General features: G+C 46.5%; 1 protein-coding gene across 2 annotated transcripts in view; it reads right to left on the bottom strand.

Annotated features, from left to right (window-relative positions):
- The window catches only part of WDR72 (WD repeat domain 72), a 100,485-nt gene extending 83,581 nt beyond the window's left edge, over positions 1–16,904 (bottom strand). Inside the window, exons 1-3 of one of the 2 annotated variants that reach the window (XM_066636658.1) lie at positions 16,786–16,904; positions 1,362–1,525; positions 363–469 (exon numbers count right to left, since the gene is read on the bottom strand). In XM_066636658.1, the coding sequence (XP_066492755.1) occupies positions 363–469; positions 1,362–1,514 (260 nt within the window). In that variant the 5' untranslated portion in view covers positions 1,515–1,525; positions 16,786–16,904. Of the gene's footprint in view, positions 1–362; positions 470–1,361; positions 1,526–16,785 lie in introns of those variants that run through there. The other variant, XM_066636659.1, reaches the window with a different exon arrangement.
- Positions 16,905–18,126: the final 1,222 nt, after the last annotated feature.

Here is an 18,126-nt window from a genome sequence, read left to right as displayed (position 1 = left end):
TAACAAGATAAGATCCTAATGCTTATTGTGTCATAATGCATGGTGTGTTCTGTTTTACACAGACTGACCAGTCTGTCACATGCTGGGTAGTCTCCCATTGAGAACATCTTTCTATCCAAGCCATGCAAAAAGGACAAGCAGAACTGTGCAACTCCCATCCACTTTCATGAGGCAGGTACAGAGATGTTCCTCCCGGTGGATCATGCTCACTGTGGTAAGCAAAGAGTTCTCTTTAAAAAAGCCATGGGTTACTAGTCCTCTGTGCAACAATAGACTGGATTCTTCCTTGCCACTCCAGGATTTTCTATTATTGAAATACAGTAAAGACAACACAGGTGGAAGAAAAATTTCAAGAGACTGACCCATTCTCGGCAGCACTGACCACGTATGGCTGCTTCTCAAAATCTCTTGCCTTAGCCAAACATGTCACTGAGCCAGTGTGACCAAAGAGGATTTGCTTGGATGAAATCTAGGAGAGCAAAGAGTTAACATGACAATATCAGTATGGCTGTTTTCTTATGACAAATGGATAGCAGTACTTTTCTCTAAGAGGGTGTGGGGTTCTGATTGGAGAGCGAAGGGCAAGGATGGCTTCTGAGATTATTAGGAGCTCTCTGTAGAAAGGGTGTGTGTGTGTGTGTGTGTGTGTTTTGGTAGTAGAAACCACTCTGAGCCTGTGACATGAAGGAGGACCAAGAATAGTACCACGAATCATTTTACAAACTCAAATGTTCAGTTGCCTAACCGTTAGACTAGGTGTCCCAAACAGGATGGGGGGGGGGACTTGATGTTGGTGCCTCCTGCCTTCCCCCAGATTTGCCCCCTGCCCAGGGTCAAAATTACCATTTGCACTGCTTGGCTACCATGAGCACAAAAGTCCGTCAGAGACCATCCTGGAAATCTTCCCTCCAATTTGCATGAAAGATTCTCAGAAAGCCACACTGTAGCATGTAGCCAGTGGTCTAGGAGGGCTGGCACATAGCTGTGATTGCATTCAACCAATAACAGGCAGGTGAAGAGTTAAAACATAAAAGGTTCTTTTAAAACAAAAAAAAAAAACTGGGCAGGCAGGGTAGAGTAATTCAAGGAAGAAGAAAAAGACCTAACACACTTACAAAAGGTTTGGGTGTTGGAAGAACCAAAGTGTGGTTCAAACAAGGCTCAGAGAAGCCTCTTCCCCCTGTTGGAAACAGATGAGGGAAAAAAAGGAAGCAAGGGGAGTTCAATTAGCACACTAGCCCTCCTTCGACACTTGCTGAAAGGGGGCAAGGACACCCAGGAAAAGGTGGGCAACAAGGACACCATTCAGGGAAGCTACAATTGCCTGGCCAGCCAGCTAGATTGCCTGCAGTGTCACAAACCTTTAGTTCTGGAGACAGATTCCAGAGACAGATTTGCCCTTCTTGACTTCCTGTCACAATAGTACTCTGGTCCTCTGTGATAAGAATGGCCGTGATGCTGTGGACTGGGGCTTGTTTCCCCCACAATGTCACAACCTGCACAGAGGCCTTCATTGTGAGTTCACCTGGAAATAAAAGGAAGCACACCAGCAAATTACTATACATACATTACACAGAAAGAAGAGAGATTTACTACATTTTTAAATACAGTACATCCAAAGTGGCTTGCTATATCACCACTTAGAAATCTAATACCAAAAAAAAAAAAAAAAAAGGTGATGAGAAAGAAGAGAAAAATAAGCAAATTCAGGTACCAACTCATACATGAAGAATGCAATGGCCTCAAAGCCATAAGTTTAAGTATAAAAAGAAAACACAAATATTGAACTCTTGATATCTGATTTTTTTTATCGTTGGCACTGAGACCACATTTTCTCATGTAACTGTTACCAACACCTGCCCAGGGGACAATCTGAGGTGGGCTATACTTAGCCACACACCACACAGAACACCGGTGTAACCGTAGAACATAAGGAAACAAGCTTGTGGTTACAGGATGGATGTCAAGGGTGTCCACCTGAAAAACAACCAGCCGGAAATGACTGATCCGGCAGTGCTGCCTCCATACAACCATGCTTTGAGCAGTCTGCCCACAGGCAGGTCGCTCCATCACATAAGTGAAGGCAACTATGTTCTCCCCAGTTTTTGATAGATTCTGTCATTCACTCCTGCTTTTGCTTCATTTCTTTATTTACATGGTATCACTTGCATGCATAACACTTTGCAGAGAATGAGCGGCAAGACTGGTCCATCCATGAGGCCAACTGAAGCAGTTGTCTCAGGCAGCAGATTGGTAGGGAATGCCCATCTCTGCCAACTTGCCTCCTTTGCTCCTCCCACTCCCTGGATTGTAAAAGGAAAAGGGGAACAGAGAGGAAGAAGAAATAAGGAGGGGAGGGGAGTGTTGAACTAGAAGACTGGGAATGTGAGGAGCAGAGGCCGGCTCATCACTGGGTAAAGGGCAGTACTTGGCAGGCCACCTCAGGCATTAGTGGCATTGGGCTGGCCCTGACTACAAGATAGGTCCTTGTCCCAAGGAACCTACAATCTCATGCACAGGCACAAGGGAGGCAGCAGTAGACAGGAAGAAAAATGGAGGCTCAGATAAACTAAGAAGGAATATGCAGTTACAGGTCCAGCCTATTTATACATGGATTTTTTATACATGGATTTGACTCAACAGGAACGGCCCCTGCAAATGAGAAGGAATGTGCTGAGCCCTGGAGAAGGGGAAAAATGCATCCCTTTAAAATCAGTTTAAAAAACTGAACAGTCCTTTAACAACAGCCTCCTTAATGGGGGGGGGGCAGCTGGCTGACAATCCATCAATCCTTCCCTCTCCAGGAGACCCCTCCCTTCCCCCTGAGCAGTGAAAGAAAGGTGATCACTTTGCATTGGTGAAGGGAGGGGCTGAGTGAAGCTCCTTTCTAAGCTCTTGGAGGATGACTGATTGCTGGATTGTCTTTTTAATGACTCTTATCTTGCATCACAAAGGTCATCAAGGCTGTTTTTAAATCACCAGAGCAAAGAAACTTTGTTTTTTAAGTTGATTTGCTATAGTGCGTTTTTTTTGCCATCCATGTGAGTGCTTGGAACAGAACCCACTCGAATAATGAGGCTCAACCTGTATTTCATTTGCAGGTACTAAGGCTTAGTTACAACAGAGTGTGGGGCGTGCTTGTCGTGCTTGTGTGTGTTGCATAATCAGTGTTTCTGGGATTCTTTTTTGGGTGTTGTTGCTTCTGTAGCTCTGCTTTAACTATTGATCTTTCTAAATAGGTTTTCTATTAGAAGCCTGATCTGAAAGGTGGGGCAGGAGTTGTTCAAATACGTAAACAGATCAGCAATGAGACACCTGTGGGAAATATGCAAGATATGTGACACAAAACATACAAGCCAGGAAAAGCTGGAAACACTGGCTCCATCATGGCGGAGGAGCTTTGGCTGTACAATGCAGATCCAGAATTGAGGCCGATGCTACTAGCTCCTCTGGCTATTCACGGAATGCCATAGATCAGTGTTTCTCAAACTGTGGGTTGGGACCCACTTGGTGGGTTGCAAGCCAATTTCAGGTGGGTCCCTATTCATTTCAATATTTTATTTTTAATATATTAGACATGGTATGTGACTACATTTGGGGAAATGTTACACATCTGTACTTTTAGCACGCTACTATTATATATGCTTTTAACAATGATAGTCAATGGGACTTACTCCTGGGTAAGCATGTAGGATTGCAGCCTAGGATTGTTAAAAATTTTCTGGCTTGATGATGTCACTTCCGGGCATGCCATCACTTCCGGTGGGTCCTGAGAGATTCTCATTCTAAAAGGTAGGTGCTAAAAGTTTGAGAATCATGCCATAGATATCTTGAGGAAACATGACCTCACTGGAAATGAACCATCCTGACAACCATGGATGTGGAATCTCTGTGCATCAACATTCTACACAAAAAGGGGTTCCAAGTCACCTGAAACATTATTCATTGTTCCTAGGCCACTTCTCAGTCAAGGACTCATTCTTCTGGGATGATGCCTTAGAACTTCAGGTTGACCACTGAGCTCTCTTACTTGTCTTAATTCAAAATTAGTTCTGATTTCTTATATACAGTACCCTAAATCTGAAACAGATGCTCACTAGCCACAACCAACTATACAACTGTGATGCAAACCCTGCATATCCAGATAGATGCCAGCTATATCCCAAGATCCATTCAGGTAACTCAAACATAGGCCCTACCTACAGCCACTCTGGGGGCTTAGGACTCAATCCTATCCAATTTTCCAGTGTCAGTGCAGCAGTTCCAATGGGGCATACACTGCATCCTTTGGTGGGAAGGCAGTCACAGATGCCTCCTCAAGGTATGGGAACATTTGTTCTCTTACCTTGGGTCTGCATTGCAGTTCCACCAGTGCTAGAAAGTTGGATAGTATTGGGCCCTTATTCTCTTGCTCATCTTCCAGTGTGATATATACTGTCACCTGCCCTCAATGCTCTTCTGTAGTCTACAAAGGACAAACAAATCAGCCTCTACAAATAAGGAAAAGTATTCTACAAATAAAGAAACTGACATCCAAAACAGCAGCATTCAAATATGAGTGGAGGAACATTTCTGTCTTCCTGGACACTCTGCTGCTACTCTGAATGTTGCAATTCTCCAGCAAAAGAACTTCAAAGGGAAACTGTGGTATGCAACTGTTGAATGAGAATTAAGCAAACCATTTGATGGTATGCACACAGGTCTGAATCAGAATCCTGAGCTCCTGACACATAATTTATCTGCTTGACCGATTGATAAAAAGTACTTCTATGTTAAATTTCTTCTCAGTATGGAGGATTCATAATCTAAAATGATAAATAAAATAAATTCAGATAAATAAAATAAATCCAAGGGAAAACAAAATACCACAAAACATGATAGAAAACATGACATAAAACAAAAGCAGTAGCCAATTCAACCAAACAGGGTGAGCCCAAATAATCCCCACAGAACAGGAATGTTGTCCTGAAAAACAGGTAAACATCCTCTGTTAAGAGGTATATTGGCAACCTTCAGTCTCGAAAGACTATGGTATCGCGCTCTGAAAGGTGGTTCTGGCACAGCGTCTAGTGTGGCTGAAAAGGCCAATCCGGGAGTGACAATCCCTTCCACACCGGGAGCAAGTGCAGTCTGTCCCTGGTCTGTCTCCCTGGCTATGGGCCTTCCTTCTTTGCCTCTTAGCCTCAGACTGTTGGCAAAGTGTCTCTTCAAACTGGGAAAGGCCATGCTGCACAGCCTGCCTCCAAGCGGGCCGCTCAGAGGCCAGGGTTTCCCACTTGTTGAGGTCCATCCCTAAGGCCTTCAGATCCCTCTTGCAGATGTCCTTGTATCGCAGCTGTGGTCTACCTGTAGGGCGCTTTCCTTGCACGAGTTCTCCATAGAGGAGATCCTTTGGGATCCGGCCATCATCCATTCTCACGACATGACCAAGCCAACGCAGGCGTCTCTGTTTCAGCAGTGAATACACGCTAGGGATTCCAGCACGTTCCAGGACTGTGTTGTTTGGAACTTTGTCCTGCCAGGTGATGCCGAGGATGCGTCGGAGGCAGCGCATGTGGAAAGCGCTCAGTTTCCTCTCCTGTTGTGAGCGAAGAGTCCATGACTCGCTGCAGTACAGAAGTGTTAAGAGGTACTACAACAGAAAAGGACCTTCCACACATCAGCACCAAATGTGCCTCCATAAATGATGGTATGTGCAAGAAAACCTCTCCAGATCCCCTCAGGGGATGATCAGATTCACAGGGAGAGAGATGATTCTTCAAATAACTTGACCAGAAGCTTCACAAGGCTTTAAGGCAGGGGTGCTCAATAGGTGGATCGCGATCTACCGGTAGATCGCGAGGCAAAATGAGTAGATCGCGGAGTGCCGACCGCCCCCCTTCAGGTGCCTCTGGGAGGAAACGCCGGGAGTAAGGCCCATTGTACTCAATGGGGCTTACTCCCAGGTAAGTGTGGCTAGGATTGCAGCCTCACAGCCTAATCCTAGGCATGTCTACTCAGGAGTAAGTCCTGTTATACTCAGTGGGGCTCAAGGTACACCAACATACATTGTACACATAAATGTTATATGTTATGATGGCGCAAACATTGTAAAAAAAACTCTGGTAGATCTCCGGGCCTTGCTGGGTTTCAAAGTAGCTCTCGAGCCAAAAAAGTGTGAGCACCCCTGCTTTAAGGTAATAATAACCAGCACTGGAAACCAACTGGAAGTCATTGCAGATGGTACAATAGGGGCTGCCCAATCTTAACCCAAGCTGAAGCGGGCAGGCCAGCTGGCTTTCCCAGTAACCAGCGCAGGGTTCCGACCGGCTGAGGAATCAGCTCGGGGCAAGGGAACTCATTCCCGTTACCAGTAATGCGGCAGCAGCCCCAATGAGGTTACTCAGTTCTGTGCCACCAAAAGGTGGCACACATCCAACCAGCTGGGTGTTGCGCCAGTCGCCCAGGAGTGGGGTCAGGAACCGGCCCAAGTGCCAGAACCTGGTCCCATCCCCCTGCTCGGCCCTGGCCCACCCACAGGCCTGCTTGCTGCCCACCCTCCCCCCACCCTGGAACACCTCCGTTCCACCCTCCCCAGACCCCAGTGCCGGCCCGACACAGCTGATGCGAACTTACCTCACCTATGGAGGCCAGCGCCCATCCATGTCCTGGTCTCCCAACTCCTGAGGTGGCTCAAAAGTGCCTTATGGCACTTGCATTACACTTCCAGGCCAGCGCAAGTGACTTGCACCAGCCCAAGGGCCAGTTTGGATTGTGTCCTAAATGAATTACAACATTATTTAACACAAGCTGAGCTAGGAGGATTCTGTTATCACCAATTCCTGCTGCTGTGAATTGTCATTGTGCTTATCACATTTCCTGAAAATTGTCACATTTTGTACATCTTGCATGTCAAGACTGTTTGACCTCGCTGTTTACATTTTTTCTTTTTTTCTGTACCCGGTTGGCACCTTGCCAGCTGAGGACAAGCACTTCATTCATCTGATGATGTGGACTGTTGTCCACAAAAGTTACTAAATGAGTTGGCCTTTAAGCTACTCAAAAACAATGCACCAAACACTAAGGGCACAATCCTAACCAGGTGTACTCAGAAGTAAGTCCTATTTTGTTCAATGGGGCTTACTCTCAGGAAAGTGTGGTTAGGATTGCAGCCTAAGCAGAATTGCAGAGGTCTGCAGCAGGCGTCTCTAAACTTTTCCGCCAAAGGGCCGCATCAAATATCTGGCACAGTGTTGAAGGCCGGGAAAAAATTAAATAAAAAATTTAAATAAATACATTAGAGATAGATCTTAGATGAAATGAATGAATAAATGAATGGGCTCAAATGTCCAGGATTTCTCCAAGCACCAACACAGCCCAAGAAATAAAGCACACACTTAAATGGACCCCCATTCCCCCACCGCACAAGAACAACTCCGGTTGTGTTTGGTCAACTGGGTAGAGGCTCTCAGGGGATCAGAGGCTGGCCATGGGCCAGATAGAGGCTCTCCGCGGGTCGCATCTGGCCTCCTGGCTGGGGTCTGGTCTATGGCAGGGGTCTCCAAACCCCGGCCCAGGTGCCGGATGCGGCCCGCAGCGAGCCTCTATCCGGCCTGTGGCCAGCCTCTTGTCCCCTGAAAGCCCCTGGCCCACTTTGCTGAACATGACTGGAACTATGCTCTGGTTGCATCTGGAGGGTGTTCTAAGGGCCAGAGAGCTTGAATGAATGAATTGTGCACACATCTAAGTTCCATCTCTAATTTATTTATATAAATTTTATATATAAAACTGTGCCAGACATTTGATGCAGCCCTCTGGCCAAAAAGTTTGGAGACCCCTGGTCTACGGCAACAGTGTTTACCTGGGGCCTGAAACTCACAATGGTTGGCATTCCTAGGGAGAGCAATCCTGAGTCAGGGCACTACCTCTTAGAAGGCTCAATCCCCGGTCACCAACTGCATAACTCAGTAGCATCCCTGGGGGGGGCACAGTACTAAGTTTTGCAGGCACCTCAACATGCCACGTAAGCAGCCCCTCGCCCTCTCCTTCAGAGCCATTCCGGGAAGCAAAGCTGAAGAGACACCTCCACTTTGCTCTGATTGCCTGGAATGGTTCTGAAAGTGAGGGGGAGGGGCCACTTACACGACATGTTGAGGCACCTGCAAAATTTAGCTCTGTGCCCCCCTCAGGGGATGCTGCTGGCCTAACCTCAGTAGGAACACAACAGGCAAGATTGACCCAACACCCTGTGCTTGAGGAGGCACTCCAGATGTCACTCCTTACCTAGTCACAGCTTCCTCCACTCCTGCTCCTTGGATTTAAAACCAAAAAGGGGGAGTGGAAGTGTGGAGGAGAGGAAATAGCCAGGCTAGAAAGATGGTCTAAATCACCAATCTCTTCCATACTTCCTCTTCTGCTCCTTGCCCCTCTTCCTTTCCAAGTTCAGGGAGCAGGAGGAGGAGGGTCAGACTGCTCTGAGCAAAAGAGGGAGCCCCCCCCCCCAGGACTCAGCCATGAGGCTGGCACACCACCAAGTAAGGGAGGTAAAATTTTGGCACATCGCCTCAGGTGCTAGGAGATCTTGAGCCACTACTACCCCTCCCCCCGCATTGATTCTTCATCTGAGGGAACTGCTTCACTCAGCCTCATGGACAAGATGACCCCATGTAGGAGGACCACCGGAGGAGTGCACAAGCCTAGGGTCCCCTCAAATACAGAGTTTGTTCTGAAACTATCTCCCAGCCAGCTCCAAACAATCCACTCCCATCAAGGAACACCAAGTGATCATTCTGGGCCATTGACCAGTAAGCTGTCCAATAAAGACCAGACAATTGTAACAATATTGTAACAATATCGTATGAACTCTAAAACATGACACTGTACACAGAAACATACCCACATCGCAAAGCACAATTTATTATTGTCAATGAAGACAAGCATCCCTGTTTGGTTATCTTCTTTCCTTTAAATTTTTTTCCCCACTTTTCAAAGTAAAAGTTAACTGTCCACCAACACAGTAAAGCTCTTTTTCCACATTAAAGGAATGTTCTTTTAATTATTAGTGGTGTCTTCTGCCATCTCAAAAATTTCTAAGGTGTGCTTCAGACTATGTGTGAGACCCAGGAGATACACAATATGAAGGTTAATCTGTTGAGAAGCAAGTTTGGGGTAACACTCTTTCTTCAATGTTATCAGCTTTATCACATTGGGGCTTGTTGATTCGATGCACCTAAAGCATAACTTCTAATATTTTATCAAGAGATTTTTATCAGTCTCTCTCCTTAAAGAGGCAACATCTTGTTTCTGCAAAGTCAGATATTGCTCCAGGCTTGGCTGCATGCAGCTTATCAGCAGGTGCTCAATTGTACCAGAGCTATCTACTCCAGTCTGCCTCCTTCTCTGCATTAACCCATCATTCATTGCAAAATCAAGTCCCTCTGCCCTTCCAGGGACTATGGCTCAGTAATGTTGATATCCAGCTCTGGAAAGACTGATTATCTTCATGTACAAAATAGCTCAAGAGAGGACGTGTGGACAGACAGATAGACAAACGTTCACACATGTTCTGTCTGCTCACACATCTTCTCTTGTAATGTGTCTTGTGTGTGTGTACATAGATTTTAATTATGAAAATGGCAGAGTGGAAGCATTCTTTAAAAACCTTCCACCAGACCTACAATCCTTATCCTATCAGGGGACAACCATTAGTTGGGTACCAGCAGATTGTGTTTGGAGAAATGGCAACCTTTCGCTTAGGAGGAAGCCCCCAAATACACACTCCAAATACCCCGTAAAACCTTTTTCTGCTCATGGTTTTTATTATCATTCATTCAATCAGTCACACACAGGGCCCATAAGAGGGGAGTGCAGGCAGTACATTGTACATGAGCCCAGGGTAAAAAAAAAAAAAAAAAAAAAAAAAAGGTGGCCTGAGAGCTATAAAGGAGGGGAGCCAGAATCTCAGAAAATGTTTGCATATATTGTGTAAAGACTAGCATTCACATTTTGTGTAAACCTACATAGTTTTATATACTATAATTTGAAGAAATATTGACCCAAAGATGGTATGAAATTATGATCCAATGGAGAAGGGAAAGGGTCCAAAAAAACCGTTATACCCCCTGATTAAATTCTGGCCACACACACGGGTGATTAAAAACCCTTCGGCACCTGAAGTGACCTGCCAAATACCATCTTCCCCATACTGCTGAAGGACCCAACTTCTGCCTCCACTGCTCCTCCTTCCACTCCCTGGATTTGAAAAAGAGAATGGGAGTGGTGCAGAAAGAGGAGGTGTGGAGAAGAAAAGAGTGGTAGAGGTAGGCAGGCAGGCCAGCAGAGACAGATGCCCCCTGCCAATCTGCTTCTATTCCTCCCCCTCAAGTTCCCCATCTCCCTTGGGTCCTCCTTTAAGCATTATCCCCCTATACCACTTGAGACCTACCAAGGGTGACCTTTAATTGGCCAGAGGAGTCCCTACTGAGGGAGACATCTCCTGCCCCCCCCCCCCAAGCACAGTGCCTTTCTGTCACAGGGAGCCAGAGGCTGGGGCCAAGAATCAATACAGGCTATTTCAACTAGCAAGGGGCCGCCAGTAATATCTTGTTTGTATTTCTAGAATGAGTGGCACAAGAAACACTTATTTCATTCCCCACAATAATTCACCACAATCAGAAGGAGCACAGCAAGGGCAAGACCATCCTCCAGCTGCTGATTACATCAAAGGTTTGAAGCACAAATTCAATTTTATGATGTTAATCTCAGCCTGCCACTCAGAAATTTTCTCAGAGGGATATGATTTTTCTCTGGATTTCATTTTAAGAATGATTTTCTTCTTCAACAATCAATAAAGATATGTTTTCATCAAAATACTCTATCTTGGTAGAATTCAATTGGCCATCTCAAACCCTTTTCGTGACACGATATTAATTAAAATAGTTTATGTTGCATCCAAGCTGGAAAACAGAGCAGTGGAAAGAACAGCATTGCCTACAAGCAGGGAATACACACAACCAAGACCCCCCACTGCTGTGTATTCTCTGTTGGGTTGTTCTGTCCTCCTGTTACATCATTTCACTCTTGCATAAAATTACATTGACAATTACTGAACCCAAAGATTGTGCACAGATGGGGAGAAGTGTTCTAGCACTATATCATCTGTACACAGGTTTGCATACAGAATGCTTTTAAAAAGGCAAAAGACATAAAGATGACAATTGTGCAAACTAGACACTCCGTACAAGATTTCTTACAACTTAGGAGTTTGTTTACCCTATGCCCAATCTTGTCTGATCTCGGAAGCTAAGCAGGGTCAGGCCTGGTTAGTACTTGGATGGGAGACCGCCTGGGAATACCAGGTGCTGTAGGCTTATACCATAGTCTTTCAAGACTGAAGGTTGCCAACCAACCAGGAGTTTGTTTAATGGAACTTTTCCAGTGTTATTCACGCATGCTAGATTTACATGGATTCAGAAGGTCCCAGATGTGGGCTCAATTCTACTCCTCAGTGCCTGCTGAGGTTCAGTGCCAGCGCTGAGTGTCACAAAAATGCCATAAGGTACATTCGTGGCACCCAACATGGAGCTCCTCAATTTTGCATTGGCAAAATAACCGGCGCAGAATGGAGGAGACCCACTGTGGCCCCTGTGCCCTTACTCGGGGGAAGGGGATGAAAGTCCATTTTGATGCTGCTGCACCAGGCAGAGCGACCGGCTTCAGGACCGGGATGTTAATCCTTAGCAGCATCTTGAGAAAGGACTGGGGGGGGGGAACCTTCTCTTCCTGAACCTCTGGAGAGGCACTGCCAATCAGAGCGTGGAATACTGAACAAAATGGCCCAAGGGCCAGACTCAGAATATGGCAGCTTAAGTCTTTATGTGACAACAAAAAATAGAGGAATTTTTTTAAGGTTAAGAAAATATTACACAAAAACTGGTTTTGATGCTGCAGAAGATTCAAATTTGGAGGGAACCTAAAAGAGTTTCCAAAAGATGAGTGAAATTATCTTTTTGAAGACCTGGTGATTGCCACCAAATTCCAAATAGCAAACTTGAGTCAAATAAGGAAGTTCTGTTCTGGACATAATATTGTTGATGAGAGTTGAGGGAAATGTCTCTGAGGGGAAGGTGGCAGTGGTGGTGTCATACCCTGCCTTGAAGGGCAGCGCCAGTTGGTAGACAGGGATGGGTCTGTCCAGTGCCGCTGAGACCAAATAAGCAAGACACTGAAAGGTGGAAGGCTATGGAGGCTGTTTATTGTTTCAGCAAGGCATGCCTGTAGCCTCTGGGAGACTCAGCTCAAATCCAGAAGGCCCTTTTCAGAGGCGTGGGACACTTTTTATACAATTCTCGGCTCTTTGTTTGAAATCTAGACTTTCTATTCGCTGAAAATCTGCATCATAGATGGGGCAAACTCTTAATAGGCTGTAGATAACCTTAGAGACACCTCATAGGTGAGCTTCAAGTTACAGGTCTCTAAAAAAGGTGAAATTAAACATATTGAATTACAAAGTTTCCAGTATTGACCCAGTGTTGACCCAGTGCTGAACCTTCCAATTATACAGATTGTTTGACGGGTAACATCATTAAAAGAGGGTACAAACACAGGTGTGAAGACCTCATCTTTGGCAGAACTTCAGACCTGTTTCTTGGTGTGCCTATCTCGTTAGCGCGCCCTGATACGGTCCTTTTATCTTTTACGCTTGTTGCTTAACATAGCCTCTGGTTCCTTTTATTAAAAAGGGGTTTTCAAAAGCTTTACTAAACTAAAACTTCTATAGCTTAATTCTATATAACTATTGTGACCAGTTACCTTGAGTACATTGGTATTAAGGGATATCTCTTTTGCCTTAAAAAGCATGAAAGAATAACAATTTTAAAACTATAAGTGGACACAGGCAGACTGTCCTTGTGAAGACGTGACCTCATTCCTCTTCAGTGGTTGCCTAGCACCTGCTAAAGTATAATCTCTCTGAACTAAGGTTTCAGCCAGCTTCTTTGCTCTCTTAAACTCTTCAAGTAACTTTTAGTCCCCTATGGCCTGCCTCTATTTCAGTTGCAATTCAAACAAAGAATCTCCAAAAGCAGACGTTTCGTGATACTTTCCACTCTGTCCCTTTCATCTTCTCGCCCTCTCATTACTTTCAAAAGGGGAATAGCCTTGTCTCACTTTGACTTGTTCAAGGATGCTTGCTTATCTAATTAAAATGTGTGCTGTCTTCTAAAGTTCATCTCTTGCAGGTGTCTGTGGTTAGCTAGACGCTTTGTTAGTTTGCCAAGAAACATTGCCAACTGATAGCAGAGCAGTTAATGAGCAGAGCGGTTAATTCTTTTAAGCTTTCCCCTAAGTTCATGCTTTTTCTGTCTTTTTCTTGCCTTCTCTCCCCCCCCCCCTTTTGGTTCTTTGTTGCACTGTATTGATGGTTGCTACAGGTTTGGCTTGGGGGGGGGGTCTGAGACAGGTAAGCAGACGTCAGTGGGGTGAATTACACATCCTTGCTGGAATAAAAACTCACTTATGGGTCTTGCTTCAACACACACTGAAGACCAAACCAGACCCAGAAATGCCCCCTGTGCAAACAGCTGCACACAGAGTCATTTCTTGTATTTCAAAGGAAGCATCTGGAATAAAACCAGTTTGGACAGAGGCTTCTTGTTGGGCAAAACATATTGAGTGCCCCAGGCCAGGCACAGAGCATCAGGTCACCACCAACCACTTCCAGAATGGCCTGATTTCAGGCCAGTCAGAAGCAGGGGCAGAAGTCAGGGGGCAGAAGCAGGGGCAGAAGTCAGAAGCAGGCTTGCCACACTGGCCTCTGCATGGAGGCTTACCTCCATGCAGAGTGCCAGCTGTGGTTGCTGACAGCCCGCTCTCTGCCACAGCGCGCGCGCGCGCACACACACACACACACACACACACACCCCACAAGCACAGGGCCCCGTTTGACCTAAAGTTAGCCCCGGCAGGAGGAAGGTTACATAAGAATCCACCTCAAACTGTGGCAGACCATGAATTCATTTCACTCCTTTTCTCTACACCAGGGTTTTTCAACCTGTAGTATTTCACAGCATGGCAGGTTATTCTTGCCTCCACTGACATGGAGACCGTGTGGAACTGCACCACCTGGCTTGATCCCACTGAAAGTGCAGGTGATTAGCCAGGTGATGCTTCAGCAGACAAGAGGTGGCTGTCTGGCCTTTCCAAAGTGGTGTGATTTGGGGAAGGAAGATACACAGCAAAGCCCCAATTGTGGGGCACACCACCCACTCATATGCGCATATACCATCTCTTGTGGCAGTGGTGCTACTTGTAAGAAAGCTCCCCAAAGGTTGAAAAGTCATCATTTTTCACTATACAGGAGTGGCTCTTTAGAGCAGCAAATTTTAACCTTTTTCATCTTACTGAAAAGGTGCTAACATTTTCACACCACACCATCAGTTTTTTTGACATTAGACAAGGTACCTATTGGTACTGATGGGTGGGACTCAATGGCCCTACTAAGAAATGGCCCTCCCCCAAACTTCTGTGGCATACCTGCAGACCATTTGTGGCACATGGAATGAAAATGGCTGTTCTAGGGTTTTAGACAGATATTTCCCATCCTTATCTGGAAATGATGTCAGGAATTGAACTCAGGAGCCAGGACCACGATATACACCTGCTCTACCAGTGAGCTACAACACTTGTGAGTCTAACGTTCTGAATTTCCTTTCAGTATTGTGAACCCTTTGCTGACTGCTGTCCTGCCTTGCGGACCAAGAACAAAAACACCCATCAATCTAAGGGGGAGTTGCCTTTATGCTGAAGTTATAAGCAACACGAAAGCTAGAGGCAGGCAGGCCCAACAGCTCCTGACACCTCCTTTACCATGTGATATGCTGCCCTCCTTACCCAATGATGTGCCAGCCCCTGCACTTTCTGCTCTCCATTGTTCCAGCTCAGCAATTTCATCCCTTCCTCTTCCTCTCTGACCCCTCTTCCTTTATCAATCCAGGGAGTGGAAGGAGAAGGAGCACCAGTGAAGGCAAGTTGGCCAACAGAAATGGGTAACCCCCACCAACCTGCTGCCTGAGGCAACTGCTTCAATTGGCCTCATGGATGGGCTGGCCCTGTTTAGTGGGCTCTCCAGAGTAAGGGCTAGTCCAGCTCTTGGCAAATGCCCATTCCCAGCCATTAGCCAGTATAGGAAACTTTCCCAGTTATCCAGAAACAAATAGAGCCAGACTAACTAGAACCAACGCTATAGCTTTAAAAGAAAAAAGAAACATATAAAAGCTGGGAAGCTGATCAAAAGTCAACCAAGTAGAAAAACACAAAAGCTTTCTGCTTCTGAAACAAAGGCACAGGCAAGTACACCCAGCACAGCATCCCCTTCCCATGACCTTGAGCAGGCTTGCACACAACCCTGCTGAGCTGATCTCCTGGGCAGTGTTTTGGTTCCTGCTACACAGAAGCAATAGCTGCTCATGTTGAAACAGTACACAGGAGCTGCATTTATTGGCCACCAAGAAGGAAAAACAGGAAGGAAGCATGTGGGCCACCCCTCTCCAGAGCAGCCTCTCAGTTCAGCAAGAGAGGTAACTTCAGGTATAGTTCCAGCTCAGCTTCTTTGCTTAGCTGCTTCATCTACATTTTTCTCACTTGTCTGTCCTTCTGCATTCTCCATCTAGGGAGAAGCCACATTCCTCCACTGCAATCTCTCTTTGGACTGGCACTGTTTGGGGTCAACACGCAGCAGCAGTGACTGATTAGGTGTGCAACCCAAGACATAAAACCGGCTTAGAGGAAAGGAGGTGAAATGCAAAAGTCGACCTCATACCGGAGGCAACTCTGGGTCAAACATGGACCCCCCTGGGTTGTCATGTTGTGTGTGTTGAAGCAAGAGCAGAATCTAATTTGAGCCTTTGGCCACCAGCCCCTACAAAACATTTTGAAAATTGTTGCTTCACAAAGCATACCAAAGAAGAGATGGTCTCATATTCAGAGTGGTTTTTTAAAAAAAATATTGTTTTCACACCTCTGGGATTAGGGACAGATGGGGCTCCCAGGCAGAGAATGCTAAAAATAGAAGGCATGCAAGCAGAGTGTGCTGATTCCTGGGATCAAGCATTCCCAATTCTATGTCTTTTACAGCTGTGTGGATCTGGGCTAATCAGCACCCCCCACCACCATTAATCTTCCACCACCAACATAGGAAAAGAAGGCAGGAAGGAAAGAATGTTGCCCTAAACTGAACATAAAGGAGAAGGAATCCCAAAAAGATTCCAGCAGGTGCTTAAAGGTGAGCCTGAATCTGGCCCTCCAAAAATTGCCCAAGTCCCAGATGTCAAGGACATAGTCCCCAGTTTGCATACCTGGATGGGTCCGGCTCCCTCCCATTGCCCTCCCCTGACAGGCAGAGAAGCCAAACAGGAATCTGCTCACATCCTTACCGGACCTGTTCCTGGATATTCCTTCTGGGTCATGTGGAGTGGGGTCCTGAATCAGCTCACATTCTGCCCAGCACAGCAGCAGAGACCTAAAAGACCCCACCCCCATAGCCAGCTGCTATGGAAGGATAGCCAGCTGCTGGAAGGATATGAAGGGCCAGGTGCTGCCAGCTGACCAGTTACAAATATGAGGTGGTCAACATGGAGATGTGCCTGGAGGTATTTGGTGGGAGGCAACCTATGGACTCAGCCAGCCCGGTCCTTCCACTGGGCTGCTGTTTTATTTGGGTTAGGGAGGCTTTGGTCTGCATGGAGGTGATGGGGGAGGGAGACAATCTGACTCTTTCTCGCTGTACTGGGCTCCATGACCCACACTTACCTATATGAAGGGTCTCTACCAGGCAGATTCCTTGAGGGTCAATCCAGATGCTTTTCGAGGCTTTGCTGAGCTAGATGTGTGGGGAATCGCCTGCCCGGGCAGCTCCTTCCTTCTATCACTCTCCCTTCCTCCCTCCCAAGTTGCAGAGCCAGTGGCTGCCCATGTCAGTGACTGAGCCCAGCCTCTGTCTCCGCCTCTCACCTGCCTTGACATGGGCTGCTGTCCTTTCCTGGGGGTTAGAGCACATTCTGGTTCATTAGTCCCAGCTGGTGCAAACCGGCCCGGGTCAGCTCCTCCACTTGCTCTGCAGCTCTGCTTGGGGAGTGCCTGTCTCTCCCAGCCGTAGGTTTCTCTTCTGGCCTCCCTTGAGTTATACCAGCCCAGCTGGTAGTCTGTGGCAGTCTGTCGGGGTTAGCAATGGCTGCATCCTCCTGTCACTCCTCTGTTTTAGATCCCAAAAGAACCCCAGCATGTTTGCATGTGTTTAAGTTGTCCTTCTGAGGGGCCATTTCTAAACTCTTTCAAACAGGCAGCAAATGAAAATGATGGCAGAATCTCAGTTGCAGCCATGCAAATGACCAGACATATCATCTATCACTTAAGGTGGACCCCCCTTCCCACGAGGACCCCACCACCACCTAGCAAGAGCTGTGTCCAAAATAAGAAAACAGGAAAAGGCTGGATTACAGCAATGTGGAAGCGTCTACGTTAGAAAGAAACTTTCTTGATGGCTTTTCCTGAGTGAATTTCCCCTGGGACCCCAAGTTCTGGGCTAATAGGTTTCTTTCTGGACTGCAACAAGCAGTCTTGCTGGAGTTTGAGTAGCTCCCAATCCCTTTTTATTTTGTTTGAATTTTCCTTTGGTAGCAGCAGGAGTGGGCAGCCTCTGCTAGCAGAAGGTCATGCAGGCTGCTGCTTTGTCTGCTAAAGGGAGAAATGAGCATCAATTTCCAGAACCACAAAAGAACCAGGAGATGCATGTTCTGGCATCCCCTCCCACTACCCTGGTCACCATGGCTGCTGCTACTCTGTCCAGGATATCCCTGGAGACCTACAGTAATGGTGGCAACACTATCACTTGCCTGCAGCTCTGCTCTTTATCAGCTGTCTTACACACAGCTATCTGGAGTCCATTGTTGGGGTGGGGGAGTGTAATATTTAGCATCCCACCCCATATATTTTTAGTAGCGCTAATGTGCTCTAATCAGAGGAGTGGCATGCTTGGTTCCACTCAGGATGCAAGCTGACTAGTCCCGTTCTGTCACCAGTGAAGGATTCCAGTAGGCCTCACTCGAGTTGCTTGCTTACGCTCCAAGCAAAGTCAGTAAAATCATGCATTTA

Source organism: Tiliqua scincoides, chromosome 8, assembly GCF_035046505.1.
Source record: "Tiliqua scincoides isolate rTilSci1 chromosome 8, rTilSci1.hap2, whole genome shotgun sequence".
In the NCBI taxonomy this organism is placed as follows: domain Eukaryota; kingdom Metazoa; phylum Chordata; class Lepidosauria; order Squamata; family Scincidae; genus Tiliqua; species Tiliqua scincoides.
This window is presented reverse-complemented; position numbering and strand designations above follow the sequence as displayed.